The 24,013-nt window shown below is 57.3% G+C and overlaps 7 protein-coding genes across 7 annotated transcripts; 3 read left to right on the forward strand and 4 right to left on the reverse strand.

Moving 5' to 3' along the window:
• The first annotated feature begins 1,294 nt into the window (after positions 1 to 1,294).
• On the forward strand, positions 1,295 to 4,485 carry B0T15DRAFT_268116 (pectate lyase superfamily protein-domain-containing protein). The gene is made up of 6 exons (XM_062863430.1): positions 1,295 to 1,744; positions 1,800 to 1,871; positions 1,957 to 2,030; positions 2,086 to 3,572; positions 3,669 to 3,736; positions 3,837 to 4,485. The coding sequence occupies exons 1-6, from the start codon at positions 1,666 to 1,668 to the stop codon at positions 4,352 to 4,354; spliced, it is 2,298 nt and encodes a 765-aa protein (XP_062719020.1). The 5' UTR covers positions 1,295 to 1,665; the 3' UTR covers positions 4,355 to 4,485.
• A 151-nt stretch (positions 4,486 to 4,636) lies between these two features.
• B0T15DRAFT_486725 (uncharacterized protein) lies at positions 4,637 to 5,680 on the reverse strand (the record flags this gene model as incomplete). Its single annotated transcript, XM_062866380.1, has 1 exon — positions 4,637 to 5,680. The coding sequence occupies one exon, from the start codon at positions 5,678 to 5,680 to the stop codon at positions 4,637 to 4,639; it is 1,044 nt and encodes a 347-aa protein (XP_062719021.1).
• A 739-nt stretch (positions 5,681 to 6,419) lies between these two features.
• Positions 6,420 to 8,030, forward strand: B0T15DRAFT_539612 (uncharacterized protein). The gene is made up of 3 exons (XM_062869743.1): positions 6,420 to 7,029; positions 7,127 to 7,284; positions 7,414 to 8,030. Exons 1-3 carry the CDS (start codon positions 6,558 to 6,560, stop codon positions 7,981 to 7,983), a joined length of 1,200 nt encoding a protein of 399 aa, XP_062719022.1. The 5' UTR covers positions 6,420 to 6,557; the 3' UTR covers positions 7,984 to 8,030.
• Positions 8,031 to 8,500: 470 nt separating this feature from the next.
• B0T15DRAFT_495808 (uncharacterized protein) lies at positions 8,501 to 9,192 on the reverse strand (the record flags this gene model as incomplete). Its single annotated transcript, XM_062867126.1, has 3 exons — positions 8,501 to 8,670; positions 8,748 to 8,834; positions 8,928 to 9,192. The coding sequence occupies 3 exons, from the start codon at positions 9,190 to 9,192 to the stop codon at positions 8,501 to 8,503; spliced, it is 522 nt and encodes a 173-aa protein (XP_062719023.1).
• A 3,033-nt stretch (positions 9,193 to 12,225) lies between these two features.
• B0T15DRAFT_268225 (ketopantoate reductase PanE/ApbA-domain-containing protein) lies at positions 12,226 to 13,939 on the reverse strand. Its single transcript, XM_062863431.1, has 3 exons — positions 13,696 to 13,939; positions 13,572 to 13,638; positions 12,226 to 13,504 (listed from the first exon to the last, which is right to left on the reverse strand). Exons 1-3 carry the CDS (start codon positions 13,743 to 13,745, stop codon positions 12,416 to 12,418), a joined length of 1,206 nt encoding a protein of 401 aa, XP_062719024.1. The 5' UTR covers positions 13,746 to 13,939; the 3' UTR covers positions 12,226 to 12,415.
• A 3,071-nt stretch (positions 13,940 to 17,010) lies between these two features.
• Positions 17,011 to 18,005, reverse strand: B0T15DRAFT_268270 (uncharacterized protein). Its single transcript, XM_062863432.1, has one exon. It carries the CDS (start codon positions 17,878 to 17,880, stop codon positions 17,329 to 17,331), a length of 552 nt encoding a protein of 183 aa, XP_062719025.1. The 5' UTR covers positions 17,881 to 18,005; the 3' UTR covers positions 17,011 to 17,328.
• Positions 18,006 to 20,824: 2,819 nt separating this feature from the next.
• On the forward strand, positions 20,825 to 23,149 carry B0T15DRAFT_268299 (uncharacterized protein). Its single transcript, XM_062863433.1, has 3 exons — positions 20,825 to 21,372; positions 21,689 to 21,847; positions 21,912 to 23,149. Exons 1-3 carry the CDS (start codon positions 21,297 to 21,299, stop codon positions 23,009 to 23,011), a joined length of 1,335 nt encoding a protein of 444 aa, XP_062719026.1. The 5' UTR covers positions 20,825 to 21,296; the 3' UTR covers positions 23,012 to 23,149.
• Positions 23,150 to 24,013: the final 864 nt, after the last annotated feature.

The following is a 24,013-nucleotide window of genomic DNA, read 5'->3' on the forward strand; positions in this document are numbered from 1 at the left end:
TCGTTTTCGTTTTACTTCATTCTCTCTTCGACTTGCACTTTCACCAGGTCCTTGTTCGATACTGTTAGCCTCGGCCTGCGCGGCGTTCTCCGTGTCAAGTGCACTCGGCCCGGTCCCTAGTGTACGCCTCCTCATCCAGAACCAGTAACCAGCTCCATGGAGCTGAAGCCTGCATGGTTCGCGGGGTATGTATGGCCTCTTCGGCGGTCGGCTCGCGTCGGTGACTTCCATGGTTTTCTGCACCCCGCTTGCTGGATCTAGTGTCGGCCTGCGATGTCACATCGCGCGTTCACCTTTGCACCTCAGCAACCCTCACTTCATCCACAAATCTGTGCCTTGTCACATCATCGAGGTAGGAAAAGTGAGCTATGCTAATTCATGCTAAGCTTCAGTGTCTTGCAGCAAAGCCAAGGCACGAGGTCACAAGTGTCCCATCTGATGGATTAATCGTGGGTCGAGCTAACTTAAGTGGCAGGCAGGCAGGTCACCAGGCGGCAACGGGTAGGTAGCATCCGGCCTTATTTCTCCCCATTCTCCCCCCCCCCCCCCCCCCCCCCCCCCCGGCTTCCGTCTGGAGTTGGACCGGCTGGACGAACCAGATCTCTCAACGACATTTCAGGGACGTGACTGACCCGTTCATCTCAGGGGAATCCCTTCGTTTGCCCCGTTCCCAACCCCAGACTATTCGCTTCTTTCCGCCTTTCCCGCAGCCATGTCCTCAAGTCCCGGAGCAAGGGAGACGAGATCTGATGAACGGTCTGGACTCGGGGAACTCCCGTCGCGATCAACCCGCTGCGTGGTCACATTCACGCTCGCCAAGATGGAAGTGAGACATGCTCAAGTGAGCAGTCGCTTTTTTGCATATGCTTCCATGTTGCCCGTCAGCGTTGTCGTTCTGATGTGGCATGTCTGCACTGACTGAATCCGTCTGCCTGGGGCCCTGGACGTCTTCCAGCCAGGGGCTGCCTGGTTGAGCGGGCCACGGTCACGGTACACTACGGGACCTCGAGGGAGGAATTTTGTGTCTCGCTCTCGCATGAATGAACCACTGGCATATGGCTGCGGCGCAAGAGCATTCCACAACTCCACCACGCGGTTCTAGGTAGCCGCGCTGGCCACCTTGCCATCTGGCCTAGCAACCATACCCAGAGCTACCCCAGCCGGCGTTGATGCTTACTTTCGGAGCCATGTGCCGGCCATGGGGCCAAGTACAATCGGCCCTTTGGTGGGCGGAGAGATGGTGACGCCGGCGCGTTTTCTGTAGTTGTGGTTGCTGGCGCTTCTTGAATGTTACATGCTCGAGCAGTTGGGCACACTGCACGTGGGTCTGCACTGTGCCATCTCGGCGGTATGCGGCTCAGATGCCAGTGACGGCGGATGCAACCCCCGTTCGCCTGTCCGCAACCCCATCTTCCGGTCAGCTAGGCCCTGAGGAATGAGCACGTGGTGGTGTTCCGCGGGGAACTCCTTGTGTGTAATCGCGAGGTATGGGCATGTGTCCGTCGAGAGCTATATCTTAGCCGGCGGCCGCTTCTCCTATGAGGTGTTGTGTCACCGGCTTCCGTTCAGCCTTTCCCTCCAAGCAACCGGGACAGGAGGCTTGTTTACTCGCCTTGTTTCGTTTCTCAAGTCGGCTGCTCGCGGCCAGTACCAAAGTGGCCAGCCATGCGTTTCCTCTCGGCGTTACTGGCCGCTGCCAGTCTCGTGTCGACCGCTAAGGCACACTGGCTTGGAGACATCAAGCGTAAGATCCGTCAGCGTTGGGTGTCTGGTCGAGGGGTTTATTGACGGCTCTTCAGATCAGGGATATGCGCCTTTTACTCCGTCGGGCTATCCTGTCTTTCGCAACGTGAAGGACTACGGCGCAAGGGGTGGGTGGCTCTGGCTAAACCCCTGGCAGACATCCATGGATAGGCTGTCCAAACGTGGACATCCTTTTGGTTGACCAGCACACAGGCGATGGCGTTACCGACGACACGGCGGCTATCATGGCGGCCGTCAACGCTGGCAACCCTTGCAACAGGAACTGTGTAAGTCGGCCCCGGGCAAGCCGCTTCATGGCACTGGTACTGATGGGATCTCAAGGCATCAACAACCATGACTCCTGCACTCGTGTACTTCCCGGCCGGCACGTATCTGATCTCGTCCTCGATCAAACCGGCCTACTTCACCCAGCTCTTCGGCGATGCTGCCAACCCGCCCACGCTCAAGGCCACCGCCAACTTTGCCGGCTTCGGTCTCATCGATGGCAACCCGTACTACACCGACGTCCTCAACTGGAAGTCTGTGAACGTCTTCTTCCGGCAGATCCGCAACTTCATCATCGACACCACCAACATCCCGGCGGCCACGGCGGCGACGGGCATCCATTGGCCGACGGCCCAGGCGACCAGTCTGCAGAACATCGTGTTCAACATGCCGACGGCCTCGGACGTGGTCCATGTTGGTCTGTTCCTCGAGGAAGGAAGCGGCGGCTTCATGACCGACCTCACCTTCAACGGCGGCGCGACGGGAGCCAGCATGGGCAACCAGCAGTTCACCATGAGGAACCTGAAGTTCAACAACTGCAAGACGGCCATCATCCAGATCTGGAACTGGGGCTGGACGTACCACGGCCTGTCCATCAACAACTGCCAGGTCGGCATCGACATTTCGGCCGGCGGCTCGAGCGCCCTGAACGTGGGCTCGGTGACGCTCCTGGACAGCAGCTTCACCAACACGCCCGTGGCCATCCTCACCGCCTGGACGCCGAGCGCCAACCCGGACACTGCCGGTAGCCTGGTCATGGAGAACATTGCGCTCAGCAACGTGCCCGTTGCGGTCAAGGGGCCCGGCGGCACCATGCTTGCGGGAAGCACGGGATCCGCGACGATCGCGGCCTGGAGCAACGGCCACCGCTACACGCCGTCGGGTCCCGTCGAGACGTCGGGCGCGGTCAGCGCTAACGCGCGCCCGGCCGCGCTTCTCTCCAACGGACGATTCTACACGCGCTCCAAGCCGCAGTACGAGAACCTGCCGGCCTCGTCCTTCGTCTCGGCCCGCTCGGCGGGGGCCAGGGGCGACGGGGCCACGGACGACACGGCGGCGCTGCAGAACGCCATCAACAGCGCGGTGGCGCAGGGCAAGGTCCTCTTCCTCGACTACGGCCTGTACCGCGTCACGAGCACCATCAGGATCCCACCGGGCGCCAAGGTGGTGGGCGAGTCGTTTCCCGTCATCCTGTCGGCCGGCGCCTTCTTCAACGACATCAACAACCCCAGGCCCGTGCTCCAGGTCGGCAGCACGTCGGGCCAGCCCGGGCAGGTCGAACTGAGCGACTTCCTCGTCGGCACGCAGAACGCGCAGGCGGGCGCCGTCTGCATCGAGTGGAACCTGGCGACAACCGGCGCGCCCAGCGGCATGTGGGACGTGCATGTGCGCATCGGCGGCTTCACCGGCTCGCAGCAGCAGGTTGCGCAGTGCCTCAAGCAGCCGGGCAGCGCGGCCGTCAACCAGAACTGCATCGTTGCGTACATGGCGATGCATGTCACGAAGCAGGCGAGCAACTTGTACATGGAGAATGTGTGGCTGTGGTACGCTTCCCCAAGTCTTCTTTTTTCCTTTTTTTTCTTTTTTCTTTTTTCGTTTCTGTCATTGTTATAGACAAAAAAAGAGCTGACGAGAAGCAGGACGGCCGACCATGATATCGACGATGCGGCCAACACGCAGATCACCATCTACAGCGGTCGCGGACTCTGTAAGTCTCTCTGTTGTCTTAGTTCAATACTACTACCAACTTGAAGTTCCTAGTAGTATCTCTTGGACAGGCAGGAGGAACTAATGCTTTTTGGCCACAGACATCGAGTCGCAGAACGGCCCCTTCTGGCTCTGGGGCACTGGCAGCGAGCACCACGTGTTGTACCAATACCAGCTTGCCAACACGCGGAACATCTTCATGGGCCAGATCCAGACCGAGACAGCCTACTTCCAGCCCACGCCCAACGCGCTCGTCCCGTTTAGCCCGGTCGCCTCGCTCAACGACCCGGACTTCGCCGCTTCGTGCGCCGGCGTGTCGGGCAACTGCGCCAACGGGTGGGGGCTGCGCGTGATCAACTCGCAGGACGTGCTCGTGTACGGCGCCGGGCTGTACTCGTTCTTCAACAACTACAGCACCGCCTGCTCGACCTTCGCGGCCGGCCAGACCTGCCAGCAGCGCATCGCGTCGATCGAGGGGTCGGCGACCAACGTCAACATCTACAACCTGAACACCATCGGCACGCGCGAGATGCTCAACCGGAACGGCGCCCGGGTGGCCTGGTACGCGGACAACGTGAACACCTTTGCGTCCAACATTGCCGTCTACAAGAGCGGTTGAGTGAAAGTGAGTCCCGGGGAAATGGTGTAGCAGAGCAGGTGTAGTATAAGCCACTGGTTTTGGTGGATTTTGCGAGGTATTGTATTGTATATACCTACATGTATTCCGTATATACTGTACTAGTACAGTATACATACATGTACAAATTATTACTAGTACCGATGCATTTCGATAACAACTGTCATGGAGTATACAGTACTATCTTATATATCGTCGGCGTCTCAGACGATCGGAACATACGTATTGTACCTTAGGTAGCACCCTACCTACGTAGTGATGTCTCTACCCCTCCAAGGAATACCCAATATCCCGCCCCTGGTTCTCCCTGCCCAGCTGCACCAATCTCCTCCTCATCCCCTCGGCCGTCCTCCTCTCCTTCCCCTCCCCCAGCACCGAGAAATCGCACCGATCCACCCAGTCGCCCACGCCGTGCTGGAGCACGTTCCTCGCCCGCTCCTGACTCCCCTCGACATGCCCGACCGACCCGTGCAGCGTCATCCTCTCCTTCTCCCCGTCATACACGCCGCGGTGGAGGATATTATTATCATAGAACACCACATCCCCCGCCTTCAACTGCACCTTCACCTGCCCCGGCAAATTCTCGTCGAACGGGTCCGCGTCCCGCTCGGCCTGCGTGCGCGCCCGCTTGTGGCTGCCGGGGACCACAACCAGACTATCGTCGTCCCACAGCGGCAGGTTCCACTGCGTATGCACGTACCGGTCCCCCTCCCGCTTCAGCCGCGCCGTCTCCTCTTCCGGCGTCGCAGACCAGGGGATGTCATCCCTGTGCCAGCGCAGCGCAAACCCTTTCTTCTTCTTCTTCTTCTTCTTCTCCTTCCCCTTCTCCTCCTCTTTCTCCTCCTCCTCCCAACCCGCGTCAGGCCTAACGAGCATGTTGCACAACTCCATCGTCATCTTCCCATCTCCCTCCCCATCCTCGTCGCCGTCTCCAATCTCCAAAAACTCCCTCGCGACACGCAGCAACCGCTCGTGGAAATACAGCCGCACAAAGGCCGCCCTGTCTTCCTGTTGGGGGACGGGCAGGTCCGGGTGCAGCAGGTGCTGCACGCCCCAGATGCCGACGCCGCCTTCGCCTTGCTTCTTCTTCACCAGCGAGGCGTCCCAGGGAGGGAACTGCTTGCCGACGGTGCGCACGTGTGGCCAGTCGCCCGCGCGCGCCACGGCGGTCAGGCGGGCGGCGGCGCTGCGGAGCGTGCCGAGCTCGTCCCGGGTGAGCACCGACGGGATGATCACGAAGCCATCTTGTCTGAGGCGGGTGAGCAGTGGGGAAGGGGCCTCGGAAGGAGCTGCGCGGGTTGTGGCCATTTTGGTTTATGGATGGGGGAGGGAGAGAGACCGGATGGGGTTGGATGGTACGTTGGGGAAAGGGGTAGGGTGTAGTTGTATTGTATGCATAGATAGTCTCAGTGGGAGAATGAGACGGTGTAGCGTAACACTTAGGGAGGTAAAAGGAGAGAGAGAGAGAGAGAGAGAGAGAGACAGGAGCTGGAGGTTTTTATCAGTCAAGAGGGGGCATTTAGAGATATGGAGGTTAGAGTTGGGGCACTGTGGGGTTGGTTTCTCGAGGTGCATGCCATGAGAATCACTGCGGGGGCAGGCCTGAATGTGTGGGGGAAGCTGCGAGTTGGGGATGGGTCCGCCCTAGGTACCCGTAGACTTGGATACGATGGAACGTTGCCTTTGTTTTTGCAATCTTCTACAACGGTGATCAGGTTTGGAATGGAGTGTCTGTCTGCCCACTCTAGGTGGTGGTAATGGTACCTACCTAAGTAACCCAAACGTAGATACATTCCACATCTGCAGACCGTTCCAAATCCAAACCATGACGATTCCCGTTAAGGACGCAGAGCAAAAGAAGTGATGATACAAGGGAAGAACAGGAAAACAAACACGAGGGAAAAGAACGAAAGGGAAAGAAAGGAGAGAAGCAGAGAGCGAACGAAACAATAGAAACAGGAGAGAGGGGAAGGGAAGGAGAGGTTATTATGAGGGGGTCTATGACATAAGCGGGGACACATCATACGGTACTTATTGCTCATATGCATTGTATCACGTGCTCTCGCGACACGAAACGCTAACCCGGCTTCCGATCCACGCGTCTTCATTGCACCCGTCGACGTCATCCTGTCTCAAGGGAACCGAGCCACAACCCATCACCATTAGTGTTCTAACCCTTACCAGCATGCCTCCTCAGAAACGCAAGGCGCCGGTGACTACCGAGTTTGGCGCAGAAGAGACGGAAGGACGCTTGGCTCGTCGGCGGTCACTGCGCGTCAGCTCGTCGGGCCAAAAGAGCAAGTACTTCGGGACCGACTCAGACTCGGACACCACCGAAGATGAACCCCGGCTGAAGCAGGGCCGCGGCAGGGGCAGACCGGCCAAGAAGACTAAGGTCAAGGTCAAGCAGCCAGAAGCCGAGTCGGATGGCGACGAGGATGAATACAGGGAGGAGCAGGCGCACGAAGCAGAGCCGAACGCCGAAGACAGCGATGATGATGAGGTTGACGAGAACGCCCCGCCAAAAGTCACCTTTGTGCCCCTGCCGAAGCTGCGTGACACGGGCGGCATCGAGTACGCCGACGACCGGCTGCACCCGAACACGCTGGCCTTCCTCCAGGACCTCAAGGCCAACAACAAGCGGTCGTGGCTGAAGGGTGGGTGTATCCGTGATTTGTGGTTTCCAATTCCATGCATGCACCATCCACCGCGCCTGATGGCTGATGGCTGATGATGTCCCAGCGCGCGACGCAGAGTACCGCCGGGCGCTCAAAGACTGGGAATCCTACGTCACGACCATCACCGAGAAGATCATCGACGCAGACCCGACCATCCCGGAGCTGCCCTTCAAAGACGTCAACTTCCGCATCTACCGCGACATACGCTTCAGCAACGACCCCACGCCCTACAAGGTAAAAACCCTAGCCTCTTGGCGCCCCCCCCCCCCCTTTTCCCCTCTCTTCACCTTCCATTATCCCGCCCGCCTTTCCCTTTGCCTTTGCATTTCGTAAATACTAACGAGAGGGGGAAAAAAACAAAAGGCGCACTTCTCGGCCGCCTTCTCCCGCACCGGCCGCAAGGGGCCCTACGCATGCTACTACATCCACGTCGAGCCCGGCGCCAGCTTCGTCGGCGGCGGGCTGTGGCACCCGGACTCGTCTGCGCTGGCCCGCCTGCGCGCCAGCATCGACGAGCGGCCCCGGCGCTGGCGCCGCGTGCTCAACGACGGGGCCTTCAAGGAGACTTTTCTGGGCATCTCGTCGGTTACCTTCGCTGCTGATGGGCGCGTGGGGAAGGTGAGTAAGGGAACTAAAAAGAAGAAGAAAGGGAAGGGGGAGGAGGAGGCCGAGGAGGAGGAGGAGGAGGAGGCGCTGAAGGCGTTTGCGGAGAGGAACCGTGAGGGCGCGCTCAAGACGCGGCCGAAGGGGTTTATCCCCGAGCATAGGGACATGCAGCTGTTGAAGCTGAGGAATTTTACTGTTGGGAAGAAGGTTGCCGAGGAGGTGTTTACTTCTGCGAGCGGGCAGGAGGAGGTGGCTGGGATTGTGCGGGCTATGGTTGGATTTGTGAGTCTCGCTTTTCTTTTGATGTCGACTGTTGCTGCGGGATGAGTGAGCTGACACTCGAGCACCTAGGTCACGCACCTGAATCGGATCGTCATGCCGGATCCGGACGATGATGACGACTCGGATGACGAGTGAGTGCGTTACCTATAATATACGGATTTGGATTGGAATCGTCGTCTTATTCGATTCTTGCATGGGCAAAGAAGGCAAGCTGGGTATCATCTCAGGAGATCATTCTTTTTGTATTCACCTTTACCGACTCGCCCAGTAGCCCAGGCCACTCGTATTAGACAACCGAGTCCATTATAGTTGGGTATCGAGTAGTAGAGTTTGGGATATCTTAAAGCAAGCCCCGCCAAAAGCAATTTGCACCGTGTGGTATCATCGGTACCAGGTATCGTTCCCGGAATCTGCATCCGAAAAGCATCGCACCCCGAAAAAGGAAAAAGAGAGAAAAGAAAACGAGAATCCCGCCCCACCATTCGCCCCTCTACAGCGCCTCCCCGGTCTCCCACTGGCCCGCCATTGTTGCCGTGTTGCCGGGGGGTGTCGTCTTCAGACTTTAAGCGGTCGGGGCAGGAGCGGGCGCCGCAGCCGCAGCCGCAGCGGGTTCCTCCTTCTTGGGCTCCTCGGTAGCAGGAGCCGCAGCCGTCTCGGTAGCCGTGGCGGGGGTTGCAGGAGCAGCGGCCGGGGCCGGGGCCGGGGTAGCTTCGACAGCAGGAGCAACTGCGGCTTTGATACGGTTAGCAATTGCTACTAAGTTAAAGCTCTACCGACGGGACCGTTGTCTCGTGGGCTGAAATACGTACCAGGAGTCTCCGCTGCCTTCTGCTCGGCGGCGGCAGGGGCTTCGACAGCGGGGGCCTCAACAGCCGGAGCGGTCGTGGCGGCCTCAGCTACATTGCACAAAACATGATCAGCGCCCGATTCTCGTTGACCGGCGAGAGCATTCGTCACCAAAGAGCGACTATTACTAAGGTAGTACTTACCAACAGGAGCCGGAGCAGCGGCCGGGGCGGCAGCCGTCTCGGTCTTGGTAGCTTCGGTAGCCGCGGCAGCAGCACCAGCAGCACCAGCAGCAGGAGCCGTGGCGGTGGCGGTAGCCTCCTCGGGCTTCTTATCTTCGGTCTTCTTGGGGTCGGCCTTGGCCGCCTTTTTCTTCTCACCGCGCTTCTTGAAGGCAGCCTTGAGCTTACCCTTCAGGTTGTCGAACGCTCCAAACGCTAGAGCGGGGGGATTCCCTCGGTCAGCCATCGCGCTCGCCGCCGTCAAAGTCAACGTCAACAGTCTATACTGGTCTACTGAGGAGCCGTCGCGCCGCGCGATGCGTAAGGTAGTCCGACTGGCGGATCGAAGCCAGGCAACACCTCCGGCACTCGGTTGGCCCGCCGCCCCCTCAAAATGACCGACCGGAACAGAAAAATAACACGCATCCCGGAGCGGAACTTACGGATGCCAGGCATTTTTGCGGCGGTGATAGCTGGTCAAAGCGAGAAACGCAGCGGATAGAAGTGAGGCCGGATGGAGATGCGGGCAACGTCGGAGTCGTTCCGCGCTTCGTGTCGGTTCGTGATGAAGTTTGCAGCGAACAGTCAGTTCTCCCGAGATGCGGAAGGAAAAGGAAGCGGTAAAAGGTTTGGGGACCCGCGCGTGCTAAAGATAAATAACCCCCGTGCCGGGCGTGTGACAGACACGCGGGTCTCGCATTGCGGGTGCCCTGCCTCTCGGCGGCCCCCAACTGAACGGTCTGATAACCCCCTGGGCTCCGCTGCTGACCCCTACCTCTGCCCCCCCTGTTCGGTCACTTTGAGACATGGAGACCGAGCACGGTTCGCAACCTGTCCCAAGCTCCCAAGAGAGATTTGCCAGCCACAAACACGAGCCCCTTCATCACGGCAAAAAAAAGGCACAGCCATCAGGAGAGCTGGGCCGGAGATGACTTTGACGCTGTGAGCGTGAGCGTAGATTATCTCCGTTCGGGACAGCACGGCTGCAGTGATTCCGGGACGCACAGCAAAGGGAGCGAAGTCCATAATGTCACATCGTCCCTGTCGATGGCGGCCCGCTTAAAATCATCTCATTCTGCATGCCGCATCCTGCATCCAGGTCTATGTACATGCACTAGCTAACCCAAGAGGCGGCTAATCATAGCGAGCTTTTTTATAACCAACAATGTGACCTTCGCGGAGGCTTGGCGATCTCTCCGCAGATTTGCCTTTTACATACCATCTTCCGGGCAGCCTTCTCGCAGTTCTCTTCCAGATTCACTGCTTTGAGCCTCCCTTTACTGTTCGAGGAGAATGGTCAGCGGAAGGCGATCTATGGCCCTAACATGACGCTATAGGGTCTTTTGTTGGGACGCCAACACTGCGCTAGACATGCAGCCATGCAAGAGTGCCGAGCTCGAGTTGCCCCACCAGGAGTGCACGCTGGACTTGCTATATATGGTGCCTCCAAAGTGACTATTGTCTGCGGAGGTAGCTCAAAGCTGATTGGCATTGTGTTGAAGGGCCGGACTCCTGGTCTTAAAGCTCAACATGGGGAACTGTGGCCTACCTACTCCGTACGGGATGGGTGGCCTCTCTTCAAGGATTCCCAGGGGCCAAGAGTCGGCAGCTGATTCAGGACTCAAAAAGAGAGCTAAGTGGCATTACAAACGAGGCAGTGGGAGAGAAGAGACCAATTTGAGATTGACCGAGCTGTGGGCTCAATATCACAACACATCATGAAACTGAGTCCCGCCGTCATCAGTGAGGTTGTGTCGGTTGGCGAAGTGATATAAACAGCGTGAAGCAAAGCCCAGAGCCTCTTGCCCCGTCTGCCCCCAAGGAAAAATAGGCCGGGGCGTCTACAGATGGACACAGTTCTTGAGCGACTTGTATTAGAATGAGATCTCAGACTATGATGCTTGGAACGTGGTGAGGGCGGGTACGTTCCCATATCAGTGGGTTGAAGATGTCAATGGAAAAGGAAAGCGAGACATCATGTAGTACTGGGTCACGGCCCAAATACAGAATTGGTGATCTGAAGTATATCCACAGGACAGCAGTGAACATACTAAGAGCTCCACCAATATGCCATCAATATGTTCTTGCTATGAGTGGTAAGAAGAGTCAGGTATTATTGGAAACGAGAAGCATGCGACAAAACATTGCTTCTCTAACAAAACCTACAGGACATGGGAACACCACATGGGTAAAGAAGGGGCAAAGGGGATTCTATAGCTGGTCAGCAACCTGTGAGGATCCGTTCGTACTAACAGAGACATGTCGGTACTGACGAAGGATTCGTCCGTACTGACACAGAGAATTCTGTACTGATATGACGATTTGTTCGTATTGACCCAGAGAATGTCTGTTTTGGCGAAGAAATGGCCGGACTGACGCAGAAAGACACCGTACTGACGGAACTTAGTCGACATGGCCGTGGTGATTACTAAGGTATATAGTACCTAGTAGATACCATACCGGCAGCCTCTCTTGTTCTATAGATGAAGCACCTAGGACGCAGACGGTTGGCAGGAATCAGCTTTGTACGCCGGGACTCAGAGTCATGATGTGTTTCCCTGTCAACGCCAGTGCACTGCTGTTCAAGGCAGCTTTCCTAGGTACCTGTCACTCCCCTCATGACTCGAGCTGTGAACATCTATCTTCATGAGTCTTTGTGTATGAAGTCTAAGTCATACGTCAGCTCTTACGGCCTCTTTGTGCGGGAAGTCATGCTGTATGACCACGAGGCACAAAGCTCCTCCACCTGCTCAGCAAGGCTACTGTTGCAACATCACCAACAGCCGGACACCGAATCACATCGTGATACGATGCCTTCTGTATCTACCCAATACAGATAAATGACGACCCAAGCACTGCAGGAGATTTCATTTCCAGAACACAAGACTAATGAGTCCTGAACACCATTGCTCACAAGCATTGATACTTGGCTTTGTCCATTTATACTGCGACCTGCTCGAGCATGCTCTCTGGGCGACGGATGGATCAGACCTCGACTCAGGCGTCGATCTCGACATCGACCCTGTCCTGGACGACGGCGTCATCCACGACTATGACGGCGGCCCCGGCAGTGATGGCTCCTTCAGCTGACCCCAACATCAATGCCAACATGAAACATAGGCCTTGACGTCAGCGGGGATTATGACCTGGCCTTTCACCTTGGTCTTCGATCTCGACGGCAACGCCGACAACAGTGGTGATGACCCGACCAGCGTGGCATCAAAGCAAAAACAAACCTAACCCAGACCTACCACCACCGACCAGACGGTATGGGCCTTCCTTTGCTCGTTTGTTGCCACTTGTTTGGACGCTATATAAATTAGTAGACATCCGTGGGTAGCTCGATATATCATCAGCCTCTCAACTCGACGTAGATCCATTATTAGGCGGCAGTACATTCTTTATTCGGCACCACCATCCCATGTCGCGGAAGCGCGTACAACAATCTTCCACAACGAATGTCCCTGTCTCTACAACTTCGCCGCCTTCGCCCTCCGCTCCCGAACCTCCTGCATGCTCTTCACCAAGGCGTAAACGGTCTGCAACCGGGGCATCTCCACGCCCCTCGCCCTCGCAATGCGGACCGGATTCCCGAGGATGACCTCCACCTCCATGGGCCTGCCCGCCTCCCAATCGAGCAACATGCTGGGCTTCGCGCCCTCGTTGCGCTCGCTGCTCCTAAGGATCCTCTCGGGACTCGCCATGTGGTCCGGCTCGTCCTCGAATCTCCTTCCGTCCAGCACCTGCGGCACCGCGGCCCAGATCTCGCGCATCACGCCCGCCAGGTGCCGGCGCAGGTCCGGGTCGCGCGCCATGTCGGCGTTGCCCCGGCCGCCCGACAGCACGGCGGACGGGTTGAAGGCCGCGTTGATACACAGCTTGTGCCAGCGGATCAGCTGCAGCCCGGCTTCGTCGCGCACGTCGACGTCGCGGATCCCACCGAGTGCCGTCCACCACTCGGCGAGCTGCTTCGCTCGTTCTAGCCCGGCGGTTTGGAGCGTGGCGGGATCAGTACTATCACGAGCAGAGCCGGTGGAAGATGGGGAAGAGGGAGAGGGAGAGGGGAGAGCGCCTGTTGTGTCATCCCCCTTGGGACAGGGGTCGTTATGAGAAGAGGAGGAGGAGGAGGGGAACGAAGCCGAGTTGGAGTAGGGCCCCAGATGGATGCGGGTCCAGCGGTTCTGGCGGACTGTTCCGGGGGAGATCTGCTCGGCCGAGATGACGGTGACGGCGCTGACGATGGGCGTGGCGGGAAAGCGGGCGCGGTAGGGCTCCTCGACGCCGACGCCGTTCTGGATCAGCACGATGCACGAGCCGGGCCCGACCAGCGGGGCGATCAGCGCGCTGTCGTCGGAGCGGTCTGGCAAGGCTTTGGTCGTCACGATGATGAAGTCCCAGTGACCAGGCCCTGAAGAGGCGGCGGCCGCCACCGACGCGAAGACGGCGTGCGGGCGGAAGGTGTAGTTGCCGAAGCTGTAGCTTTGCAGCTGCACGCCATGCTCGGCGAGCGCCTTGTAGTTGGAGCGCGCGATGAGGGAGACGTGGACGTTGTGAGATGGCTGGGAGCGCCCGTCAGATCAAGCCATCTCCACAGAGTCCACACGGGGGGTCATCTGGAGCGCTCACATGGTGCAGTCTGGACGCGTAGAAACACCCAACGGCGCCAGCGCCGACAAAGACGATGTGGACAGGCCTGGCTGGTTAGTCCTGTACTTTGCTGGTGTGCTACTCCTCCATGAGAGGGCCGTACCTGTCTCGACTGGCGCCGGATTTCGGAGCCTCACGCGTCTTCTCACTCATTGTTGCGATGGCTTCCCTTCCTCGGTACCCAACTACAACGGCCCGCTTAATCCTGCTCCCCCCCCCCTTTTTTTTTTTTGGCTTTCTCTTCCACCTGCAGTCAGACTTGCTGTATGTCTCAACAGTCAATCCTCTCTCAATCACCGAACCGACGACTTCCTCAGAATGTCACCGATGATACAAGTAGTTCTGGACTGCAGCGGACGGGCCCCGCACTCCAGAATAACTATGAAACACCTGGCAATGCGGCACGCTGCACTGCACGTCCCAATGTCTCAACTCTCAAATAAGACGCAGGATAAGCAAGCCGCTCTCTGCACGCTCCTGCAGCAGCAGATCAAAAGAGAAAAAATGTATGGTTGCTCCGTGATAGTGTTAGGTTGTGTAACATGCCGAGGTCTCAAAGATGCCGGCTCAAGTCGCGCAATCCGGTTGTCTTGGGTAGCCAAGCCCGGGTGCTTTGCTTAGTGTATGCGGTTCATCGGTTGCTACCGGTAACTGTTCTCTTCCCCACTCTGCAAAACGCCCCGAAAACTGAGCCCCAAGTCGATGCATCGGTGCGGGGAAAGAGCGGGCCGGCACCGATGAGGCCTTGGCACGTGCTTGGGTGGGGGTACGATGATGGTGCAGGTGAACATAAGGTACCTTCAGTCCGCTGCATACTACTATTATTGTGCTTCCAGAACGCTTATCAGATCACAGCTAGGGAACCTTTATAATTAGGCTATGTTGTAAGCCATTTGCCCGCAGACTACACGTGTAGTTATCCTGCCCTGGTGAGTTATTCGTCATCTATGTGTCTGTCTCGGGAGCTTTCTCGCTGCCCATGGTCCGTCCATGTGGCGGGAAGATGGATGTTAGCGAGAGAATCTGGACCTACCTTACATTGCATTTAACTTGGACCTTGATGACCATACTTTCAGAAGTTGATGTCAAGACGATTGATAAGTTGGAAGATAGCAGCATGTGCAACCGGAAATGCGAATCTCTTGCATGGCACAGTAAGCACCACTGCCTCCTCCTTTCCATCTTGAGACAGCCTCGCAAAATCTTACTGAGAGAGGCAGTTACGAGCCGTCGCTCGAGTCTGAGGTCTGCGGGTTCCGAGTCGGCAGCGGTGACGGCTGACCCAGTAAGACGGAAGTGATGCTGCTGCTGTGCGCGCCCAAAAACCCAAGGACCAAACCGTATATCGTCCGTAGAGCGCGTCATTTGCTGTTGACACTGCGGTGCAACTCACCCGCCGAATCTCGGTTCTTGGCATATCATGCTGTGCTTCCACCTACAATCAACTACCTTGAACATCAACGCCCCGCTCCGGCGTTCCGGCTGGGCGGGAACACGAAGCACTTTATGTCCACCGCTTCCGCTTGGCATTTGCTCGACTCGGATCCGATATACCCTCCGGCCATCAACGAGCGTGCCCAGATCCTCGTTCACGAGCTCGAAGGTCCTCATGTCGGCCAGAAGGCTATCGATCCTGACGCGGTACGGCCCGTCTACATTGGCTTGGCCGGAACTCAGTCGCCCCTATTAGGAGTCGCCCGCATCGCTCTCGAGAAGCTTATGCACCGCGCGGATCCGTACCATGGTTGTGAGCATGCAGGCTGAGCTGATGCGACGTGAGCCTACGACGTCGGGGTTCTTGGCATCCGCCCCCGCATGCCTCCGCATGCCCGGTGCAGTGCGAAGCGAAGCTTGTCACACGCGTGAATGTAACCTCTACTGATTCCCGGGTATCCTGGAGTATCAAGACGATTTCTCAACACGGGCGCCCAGCAATGGGTCAAAAGATTTGATCTATGCCATCTGACGAGCCATCCGGGCCAACGGTGATAGTGACCGCGGATGTGGGTGACACGAAACGACGTATCCCCGCCATGGCAACCCGAGGCGTCCAAAACCGCGTTCATATTCATACCTGCCCTGCTGACCATCTGTTCTCATTTCATTGCCATCGCAAACCTGGAACCAAGGCGGCCGGTCGATGTCTCGTAAGCCCTTGACCTGTGAGGGTGATGGTTGGAGGACCGCGTTGCAAAGTATAGGGTACCATACGGACCAAGCACAGAAAACGGGCTGGGCACTTGCCAAGTCGGCTTCTTGCAGAGAAATCTGACACTCGTAGCCAGTCATGTAGGACGAGGCCAAGACGAGGAGATGCGAACAAGAGATAGATCTCTTGGCTCAGCTGCAAGAACTGTATCAACTGTCCACACATGGGTTGTAACTGTTGTCACACCCGACAGCGGCGAGGTTGACCTTTGTGTGCTGTCCCATGACCAGCAGAATACGCCAGTGAGATGCCCACTAGCTCGGTGCGGCGTGCTCTGGGATCGCGTTGACGCGCACATGAGGGGCTAGGAGCCACTTGACAGAATGGGGGAGGTTCGGGCGTGGGGGTCAAGAAGGCTGTGTCTGTGCAAAGGAGAGTGAAATAGGAGACGATCATGGAGATCCAGGACTTCTCTAAGGTGCCGGGCTTCGATACGTCGAGAGTGTAAATGGACACCTGCGGCGCATGCACTTAGTCCGCTCGTATCGGGACATCTCCCGAGCTGCAAACATGGCTAGAAAGTGCCCGACCGAAGTCGCATTCGGAAAGTAATCAGCGGTAACACCGGCCAGCTGCGGCAGCCAAACGATGCGTAGCGTAACTGTCCGAAAAACAGCGAAGGAGCGGAGACTCAACAAACCTTAGTGGCTGCCATAAACACTGAGACAGCAGTCCGCTTGTTGACGGAATTGCTCTGGCCACGCTGGAGAGACTGGCTGACAGGAACTGTGGTCATTCTCTCAACGACACCGGAAGTCCGCCTCTGCCGGCGCCTCCCCTGAAAGTATTGGGAACGTGTTCGAGAAAATTGACCGAAGGGGGTTGATGGATCATGGACGAGAAAATGCCGATCGGCCTCCTCAACGGGCCGCCGGGGACCCATCACCAGCATCAGATTACCCGAGTTTGCTCATCGCTAGCGTGCAAATGGATTAAGACGACCGTCTGTTCCCTTCTTCGTCCGTCCCTCCGCCTGCCCGAAACTGGCGGCTGACCAGGCGTCGAACAAGGTCCCGGATGCGTCCGCTAGTGCCCTCGTAGCGTGATGACTATGTTGAGGCCTATGATGCACTAAGGTGCTGGCATCAATCGACTGTAGATGTTGACGTTGGTGCCGTTGACCGAGAAATAGCGGGAACTTCCGGGGTAACGGGGTTGCCGCTTCGAGCTCTGCCCCGCGCCGGGACGCTGCTGGCTGTTCGATCTGGGCGGAGCAACTTCCGTCAAACGCTCCCGCTTGCGACCGATTATTGGGGTTTGGCAACTGCCAAAATGGCCCTCACTGGCAAACGTGACCGGTGCATGGCACTGGCAGGGCTGGCCCTGAATGCGACGTTTGACGGCCGATGTTTTGTGTAACGAAGACAACGAGGTCAGGTGCAGGAACAGGGCCCAATACTCATCGACGGTTCTGGCCGTTGGCGGGATGGCACAGCAGTTGGGTAAACCCGGGTGTCTGAGAGAAGACACAATGTCTCAGGCAGATGCAGGATCTATTTCCTGAGGTGTCTCCCAAGGTTTTCGGTCCTAATTTAGGAGTTCGATGCAGGCAGAGTCGACTTCGTGTCTCACTCGTTGCAGCGATTCGACAGGTCGATATCGGTCTAGTGGTGTTCCAAACCATGCTGACTGGCGAGTAGTCCAGGGAACCGACAACATAATGCAGCTCGAGGCAGCGCCCTGGTTAGAGTCGGATATGCGGCGTCTGAGTCGCTGAGCTGCACCCCGAGAAAGCCGGTGTGAGTTCGTCGGTGTCGTTTCATTCCTGCAGATGACCATCTTTGGTCCAATGCAGGACGAGGTTTTGTCGAGCAAACCAGATGTCGAACCCGGGGGTGGCGTGCTAAGCCGGTTGGGGTATGGCCATGGCCGCAAACTTTTCTGGTCGTGTGAAATGGGAGGGGATAGTATCATGGACGAATCCTGCGCAGAAACTCCGGCCTGTCCGCACGGTGCCACGAGAAGCCGCCCCAAATATGTGAATGGACGGAAGGATGTGTGGATGAAAAATTTTACAACGCCGCGCCAGGCTCTCCCAGTCCTGGTACAATGTGGTGGACGGTGCCTGCCAGCGGGCATATTGTGAGCGACCGCTCCAACTTCAAGGGCCGATTCTAGGGCATCAGCCCGCCACGCCGCGACGTCGCGGGGTCAGGGCAGCACAGACTCCGGGTACGCAGAGCGATGATGGATTGGCGGCCAAGTCAGGTCGTGTATCCAAGCTCTTATTATGGCTGACTGAAGGTGCTGACTGTGTTGCTCAGTCAGTATGGACATGCCGCGGCTTGCGCGACCTAATATCTGGGATCTACGTGTAAAATGACAGTACCTAATAAGTCCTACACCAGACGATGGACCATGGACAATGTCTGCCCGAGGACCCAAGCCCTTGGCGGTCTTGAAACTCGATGCCGATCTCCACCGTGCTTTTTGTCTCTGGCCGCAATCCGGCCGAAAGCCGGCCATCAGGTATCATTGACACGGTGAATCCTGTCAAACGTGCGTGGCCCAGCATCAACGTTATCGCTCCGCTGCCGTTCGCATCGGGATGAACGGAGCGATCGGCGCGGCTCGGCGGCGGCTGGACATATTTTGCCTCTAATCGACTGCAGGCGGAAGCGAGGGTTCATAAGCCTCGCCCAGCCAGCCAAGTGCGTCAGTGTCCTGGTGAGGCTGCACAGCACATTACCGTGTCTTCTGCACCGCTTCAGGCTTCTATGGCTTTGCAAGCGTGGGATGTCAAGCGCTCCAATGGCCGGCACCAACGCTCCAGCGGAGGGGGTTCGGCTTTTCGTTTCTCTCTTCAAGTGTCGTTTCTGCTCGGACCCTTCCAAACTCGCAGAACGACAAGTCGAAAACGCTGCTCCATGCAGTTGAGGTCTCACGAGCCACGACTTACGCACACCTGCAAAACGGGATGAGGAAGCTTACTAGACAGATGCTGGGGCCTCGAGTGGATTGCGTAGCATGGACATGACCGCCCCGAGTGCTACGGTTTCAGAGGATGTTCGTCCGAGAGGAAGAGCTCACAACAGCATGGGCAGCCGCATCGAGCTGTCGCAGGTTCACAGAGTGGCCCACCTGCTTGATCTTCTTTGAAGCAACCAGGTACCGTACGGTATCGCCGCTTACCTAATGTGTATGAACAAAACAATTGCACGGCGGATAGGGACCACATCGAAGTTGATGATATTACGGATATCCGCCCAACCTCCTTGTCGGGATTATCGGGGCCTGTTCCCTTTGATTGCAGTGATTGGGGCTTTTTACCCGTGCCTCGAGAAGCGCTGCCGTGGGGAATCGAGCTGGTACCCCACACAACATCCACTCAGCTTCTTATTATGTAGCTTGTCTGTTGATTGACTTTCCTTTGCCCGTGATGACGCCGAGCCTTTTGCAATGTGCATGCAGTAACAGCCAGAAATGCGACAAGAACTCGGTCTCTGACGAAAGTCCGGCAATGGATCGCACACGGCAGTCTTACTCTAGTCGAGATCTGCTTACTCCGAGTGTATATAGGCACTGCAGCAAAAACCGCCCGCAGGGGTTTTCCGATGATGCCAGAATCAGGAAGTTGCATCGATGAGTAAGGTGTGTAGTGTAGTGTGAGATTGGAACCATGGAGAGAGAGCTGGAGATTGGAAGCCACAATTGTAGCCAAAGAGGTACCTTAGTGTACATACCTACCTAGGTAGCGCAGCTGCTCCGTGCAGACTCGGAGTCAAGCCAAACTGGAAGACCGAGTGAGAAGGCGAGCCCCGGCTAGCAGATGAACCTGGAAAGTGGGAGAAGACGGTCGGGGGCCGACTCGGGGCAGGCACACGCTTGAGCGCACGAATGGCCGCCCACCCAGCCGCCGATTCCTCCAATAGAGCCTCCACTCTGCACGGTCTTGCACGTTACCATCAGATGGAGGTTGCCCTTGCCCTTTCGGTATCCACCACGCCCACGCCCACACAAAGCACTTCGAGTTCACTTGTTCCTCCCAAGTCCGACCTCCCGCTCCGGCGCGAAGCTGCCCGGGGCCCTGGTCAGTCGGACCCATCCAACTGCTGCTGGACGATCCCATCAAGGAAATCCGCGGACCCGTAATTCGCCTAAGGAGACGCTGCACGCCAACCTGTCTTCGGCGTCATATGCGCGGAACATGGCCGCTGATGTACAGAGCACTCGGTCGCGCTTTCCGGTTGTCAATTCTACATGGCGGCGTCAGCCTGCACGGAGTAGCTGGTACGACATCAGCCATGTACCTCCGCCAAGAAACGCCATGGCAGAAGCATCCCGATCTGGTCCCTCGTTTCGTCACTGGGAGCCAGAGCTTGGCTTGGCTGGGCAGGGCAACAGGCACAAAGTCGTCCATCCGTCCTGGGTGGCGCCCCGGTCTCGCGCGAGCATCCCCATGTGGAATCCCCACGGCGACCCTTGTGATGAGCGTATGAAGTGAAGCGCGGCGTCCCACGCCGGGCCGACATTAAAGGAGCCCGCCTCGCCCGCCCGGTGCTCCGAGTCTTGCTCACAGCGTTCCCCGTCTCCCTTGTCTGTTATTGCCATCGGATCACCTTTCAACCCTTGTCTTCATAGCTTGGCTTGTTCTGCACGTCATGCTGGGCCGGAGCTCCAGCTACTAGCTTACAAGAACCCCGGAAGCTGACCACCCGCCGCTTCTGTCTCGTGTGGTTGGGTTTGCTCGCCGCCACGCCGCCGCGTTGGCTGTCTGTGCCGTCGGTGCCGTCAGCTGTCTGGCAGCTCGTGTTTTGGTTGCCGGTTGGCTTTTGCATAGCCAAAAACACCATTGCTGACCGGAGGTCTATCAGCGGACTTCGGCTCACCAGTTAGCTGATAGCGCCTTCAGCCGGCTCGTAAAGCGGGCTCTTCCGTCGACACAGGTTCATCCCGTCTCCCGGTTTGCGCTGAAGAAAAGAACCCCACTCTACCTTGCGACGAACCTGGTTTTCGGCCGTCATCGCGAGCCCGCGAACGCAGTCAACTTGTGTACTACAAAGTTGGAGCCGCTCCACCGGGCAGCCGTCAACTGGAAACGAGTCAATACCTGCAAAGACCAACAACCCCCATCCCCTATCTCCACTCAGCCCACATTATTTTTCTTTCATTTCCGTGGCTATTTTGGCCTTTTGGATTTCTCAAGCAGACCTCTCGAACTTTGACTTCGACTCGGAGTGTCCGGCGTCCGGTACCGATGTTTTTGGAAGGGCGATACCCCCAGCGATGACCCTTTAAGCGGTGCAATCTGCGACCCTCCTTTGTCTCGAGCCCCCGTCGCGCGTGGCACATCAACGAAGGCCTTTTCGTCACTATCCCCCTGTCGGCTCTGCAGCACCCCCAGCCGCCGTAGCGACAGGTCCAGCCTACCGCTCACCTCCGAGCGCACCGCAAGTCTAATACTGACCACCGGCGGTTGCGACGAACTCGAAGAGCCATTACGGCTGCTCGTCCGCACCCGTCCAGATAGACGGGAACTTTTTCAGGCGCTCACCATGCTCATCGACGGAGAGAAGTGGGCTTGCGAGGCCTGTGTAAGAGGCCACCGCGTCAGCAATTGCCAGCATCACGGTGAGTGATTTTCGCCGTTCGTCCTGCTTCCTTCTCGCCGGTCTTTCGATAGTTGCAGTGCGCTACCACACGGTCGGCCGGCCGGTTGCAGCCGGTGGGTGGGTGGTATCGGACAGCTCCTTTTTTTTTTTTCGCAGCAACGGAAAATGCTGGACACAGCAAGTCTCTCAGAACGTTTTAAGCAGTGCGGGGCACCGAGCTGGTGCCCCTGGTTGGCGTTCCCCTCAATGCGCCCGCAATGGCCACCAACTTCATGCGCTCTCCCCTAATATCTGGTCGCGGGGAAGTGAACCTGCGAGCTAACACGGGGGTACAGATCGGCCTCTCCAGCACATCAACAAGAAAGGAAGGCCAGTATCGCAATGCCAGCACTGTCGGACGATGCGCAAGTCGCGCTCGGCGCACGTCAAGTGCGACTGCGGGGAGAAAACACACAAGTGCGTGCACTTGAGACCAGTTGTCGAGGGTCATAAGGGTGAGCATCGTCATGTCTGATTGATCAAGGCTATGCTCCTCGATATCCTGACCTCTGCCTGCAGAAAGCTGCTGCTGTAATCATGGCGGCCGCTGCACCTGCTCCATCAAGAGGGAACCCAAGCTAGACACGGTCCCCGAGTCGGACTCGGACGAGGCCGCAGCCTCCCAGTCCAGGAGTTCCAAGGCGAGCTCGCGCGTCAGGCGTCGTGCTCACACGACCAGCTCGGACGCTGCGCTATCGTTTGACGCCAGCGGTCACCACAAGCCGACATACAGGCACGCCAGGGCTTCGCAGAAATGCGGCCCGTATCAGCTCAACCGCGTGCACTCGATGACCAGTGCGAGCAGCCTGAAGAACCGGTCGATGGACGACCTGTTTGGCGCTGGGGCAAACGGCGAGTCCAGTTCAGCGGCGGGGACCGGTTTCAGCGAAGAAGTCGCTCAGGCACAACGCAGGGTCAAGTCGGAGGCCACTTCGCCGCTGTTGCAGCCTTCCTCGTCGTTTGCCCAACTCAACGGCCAGCTCCCGCCTCTGGACCTCTCGAGCATCAAGTATCCGCCGTATATCCCCAATAGCGCCGACTTCTTCGGTGCGCTGTCGGATTACGAGCAGCCCATGTTCAGTGCCGGACTGAGCGCGGCTTCGGTGGATTGGAGTAACTACGAGGGCCTGGAACTGGCCAGCAAGACGGCCGACTTTGCCCCTTCGAGCTATAGCCAGGCTCAGAGTTATGGCGGCTTCGAGTTCTCCGGATCGGAAATGCCGACTCTGACGACTACTACTTCCACATCCGGCGAAGTTTCGGAAGTGGAAGATTTCCTGTCAAATTCGCTCGACGATTTTGACACGTTCAGCAGCGCCCCCGTCGGCGGCTATAGCTTAGGCCAGACTCAGGTAGACATGCTTGGTACCACGGCGGATTTCGGTGCGCTGGACTTCGAAGATTTCAACTTCATGAAGAAGGACCCAAGCAAGTTCCTGCAGCCCTCGACCTCGGTTGCCGCCGACGACCCAACTTTGCTCACAACCAGCGCCCCCGGCTTCAGCACGCTGACGGCTCTAGACGAGGACCCGGCCTTCTGGATGAGCGATTACGGCATGCCGAACCAAACCGAGTCGCCCACGGACAGCAGCATGCCGTCGTTCTGGGACGGGCAATAATAATACGGAAGAGACGAACGTGACGGTTTCTTTCCTGCCGTCTTTTCACGCATACCCTGCCATTCGATGAACTGGAGCGATGGTTTCAAGCAGCGAATACCCTTTATGCCACGTACATATTGACGTTATCCACCGGAGTTAGTCGATTGTATTTGCTGGCTTACACCGAAAGGAGTGCGCATGGGGCGGCAACAGGTGTAGTCAGTTCTTGCGGCGCAAGTGGCAGTTTGAAATTTGTCTATTTTCTATTTGTTCTGGGCACGACAGTTAAACGACATGATGATCATTTCCTGTCTCCATGATCTATCTGCATCATACAATGCCCGTTTTTCTCTTTTCCGAGCTTCCGTCGCATTTTCAGCTGCTCAAGCATTCACCGGGATACAAAAAGAGCAAGAAAAAAAGTGTTTGGCTTGTTGGGAGAGGCGCTTTTTAAACCTTTTGGGGCGTTCCGTGGGAAGGGGGGAGGGCTTGTTGAGAGATTTCGAAATACCTATCTGCGAAATGCGTTTGTGCCTGCGTGCGGCCATCTGAGCGATCCGAGGTGGACTGTAACCTCCTTACTTTACGTTCTCACGTTGGTTGCTTGGGATATACTCAAGGATATCATTACTCTTCACATGTTTACCGTTTTCCCAACCTAACGTTAACGGTTTGAGACAATCCATTGACGACAGAGCGGTGGCTCAACGTTTTGGGAGGTGAGAAAAGGGGGAATGAACGGCAGAGAGGCAGGCGTGTTAGGGAGCAAGGGCGGGCAAACAAGCACACCGAATAGACAAACTATAGACAACGTAAAGCGGATTTTGTCTTCCCCATTTACCACGTTAGCATATATCAAGAATCATCGTATGCTAGCGGACCACATAGGTGGTGTAGTACGACAGATGAAAACCGGAGCGACGCCCGATGCCGCGCGTGTACGGCATCCGCAAGTGCTTGCTTAAAGATTTATCCGCATCGGCGGTCTCCTGTTGATCCCACCATAGTGTCGGGAGATCA

This window comes from Chaetomium strumarium (genome assembly GCF_033439665.1).
Source record: "Chaetomium strumarium strain CBS 333.67 chromosome Unknown B0T15scaffold_6, whole genome shotgun sequence".
Classification (NCBI taxonomy): Eukaryota; Fungi; Ascomycota; class Sordariomycetes; order Sordariales; family Chaetomiaceae; genus Chaetomium; species Chaetomium strumarium.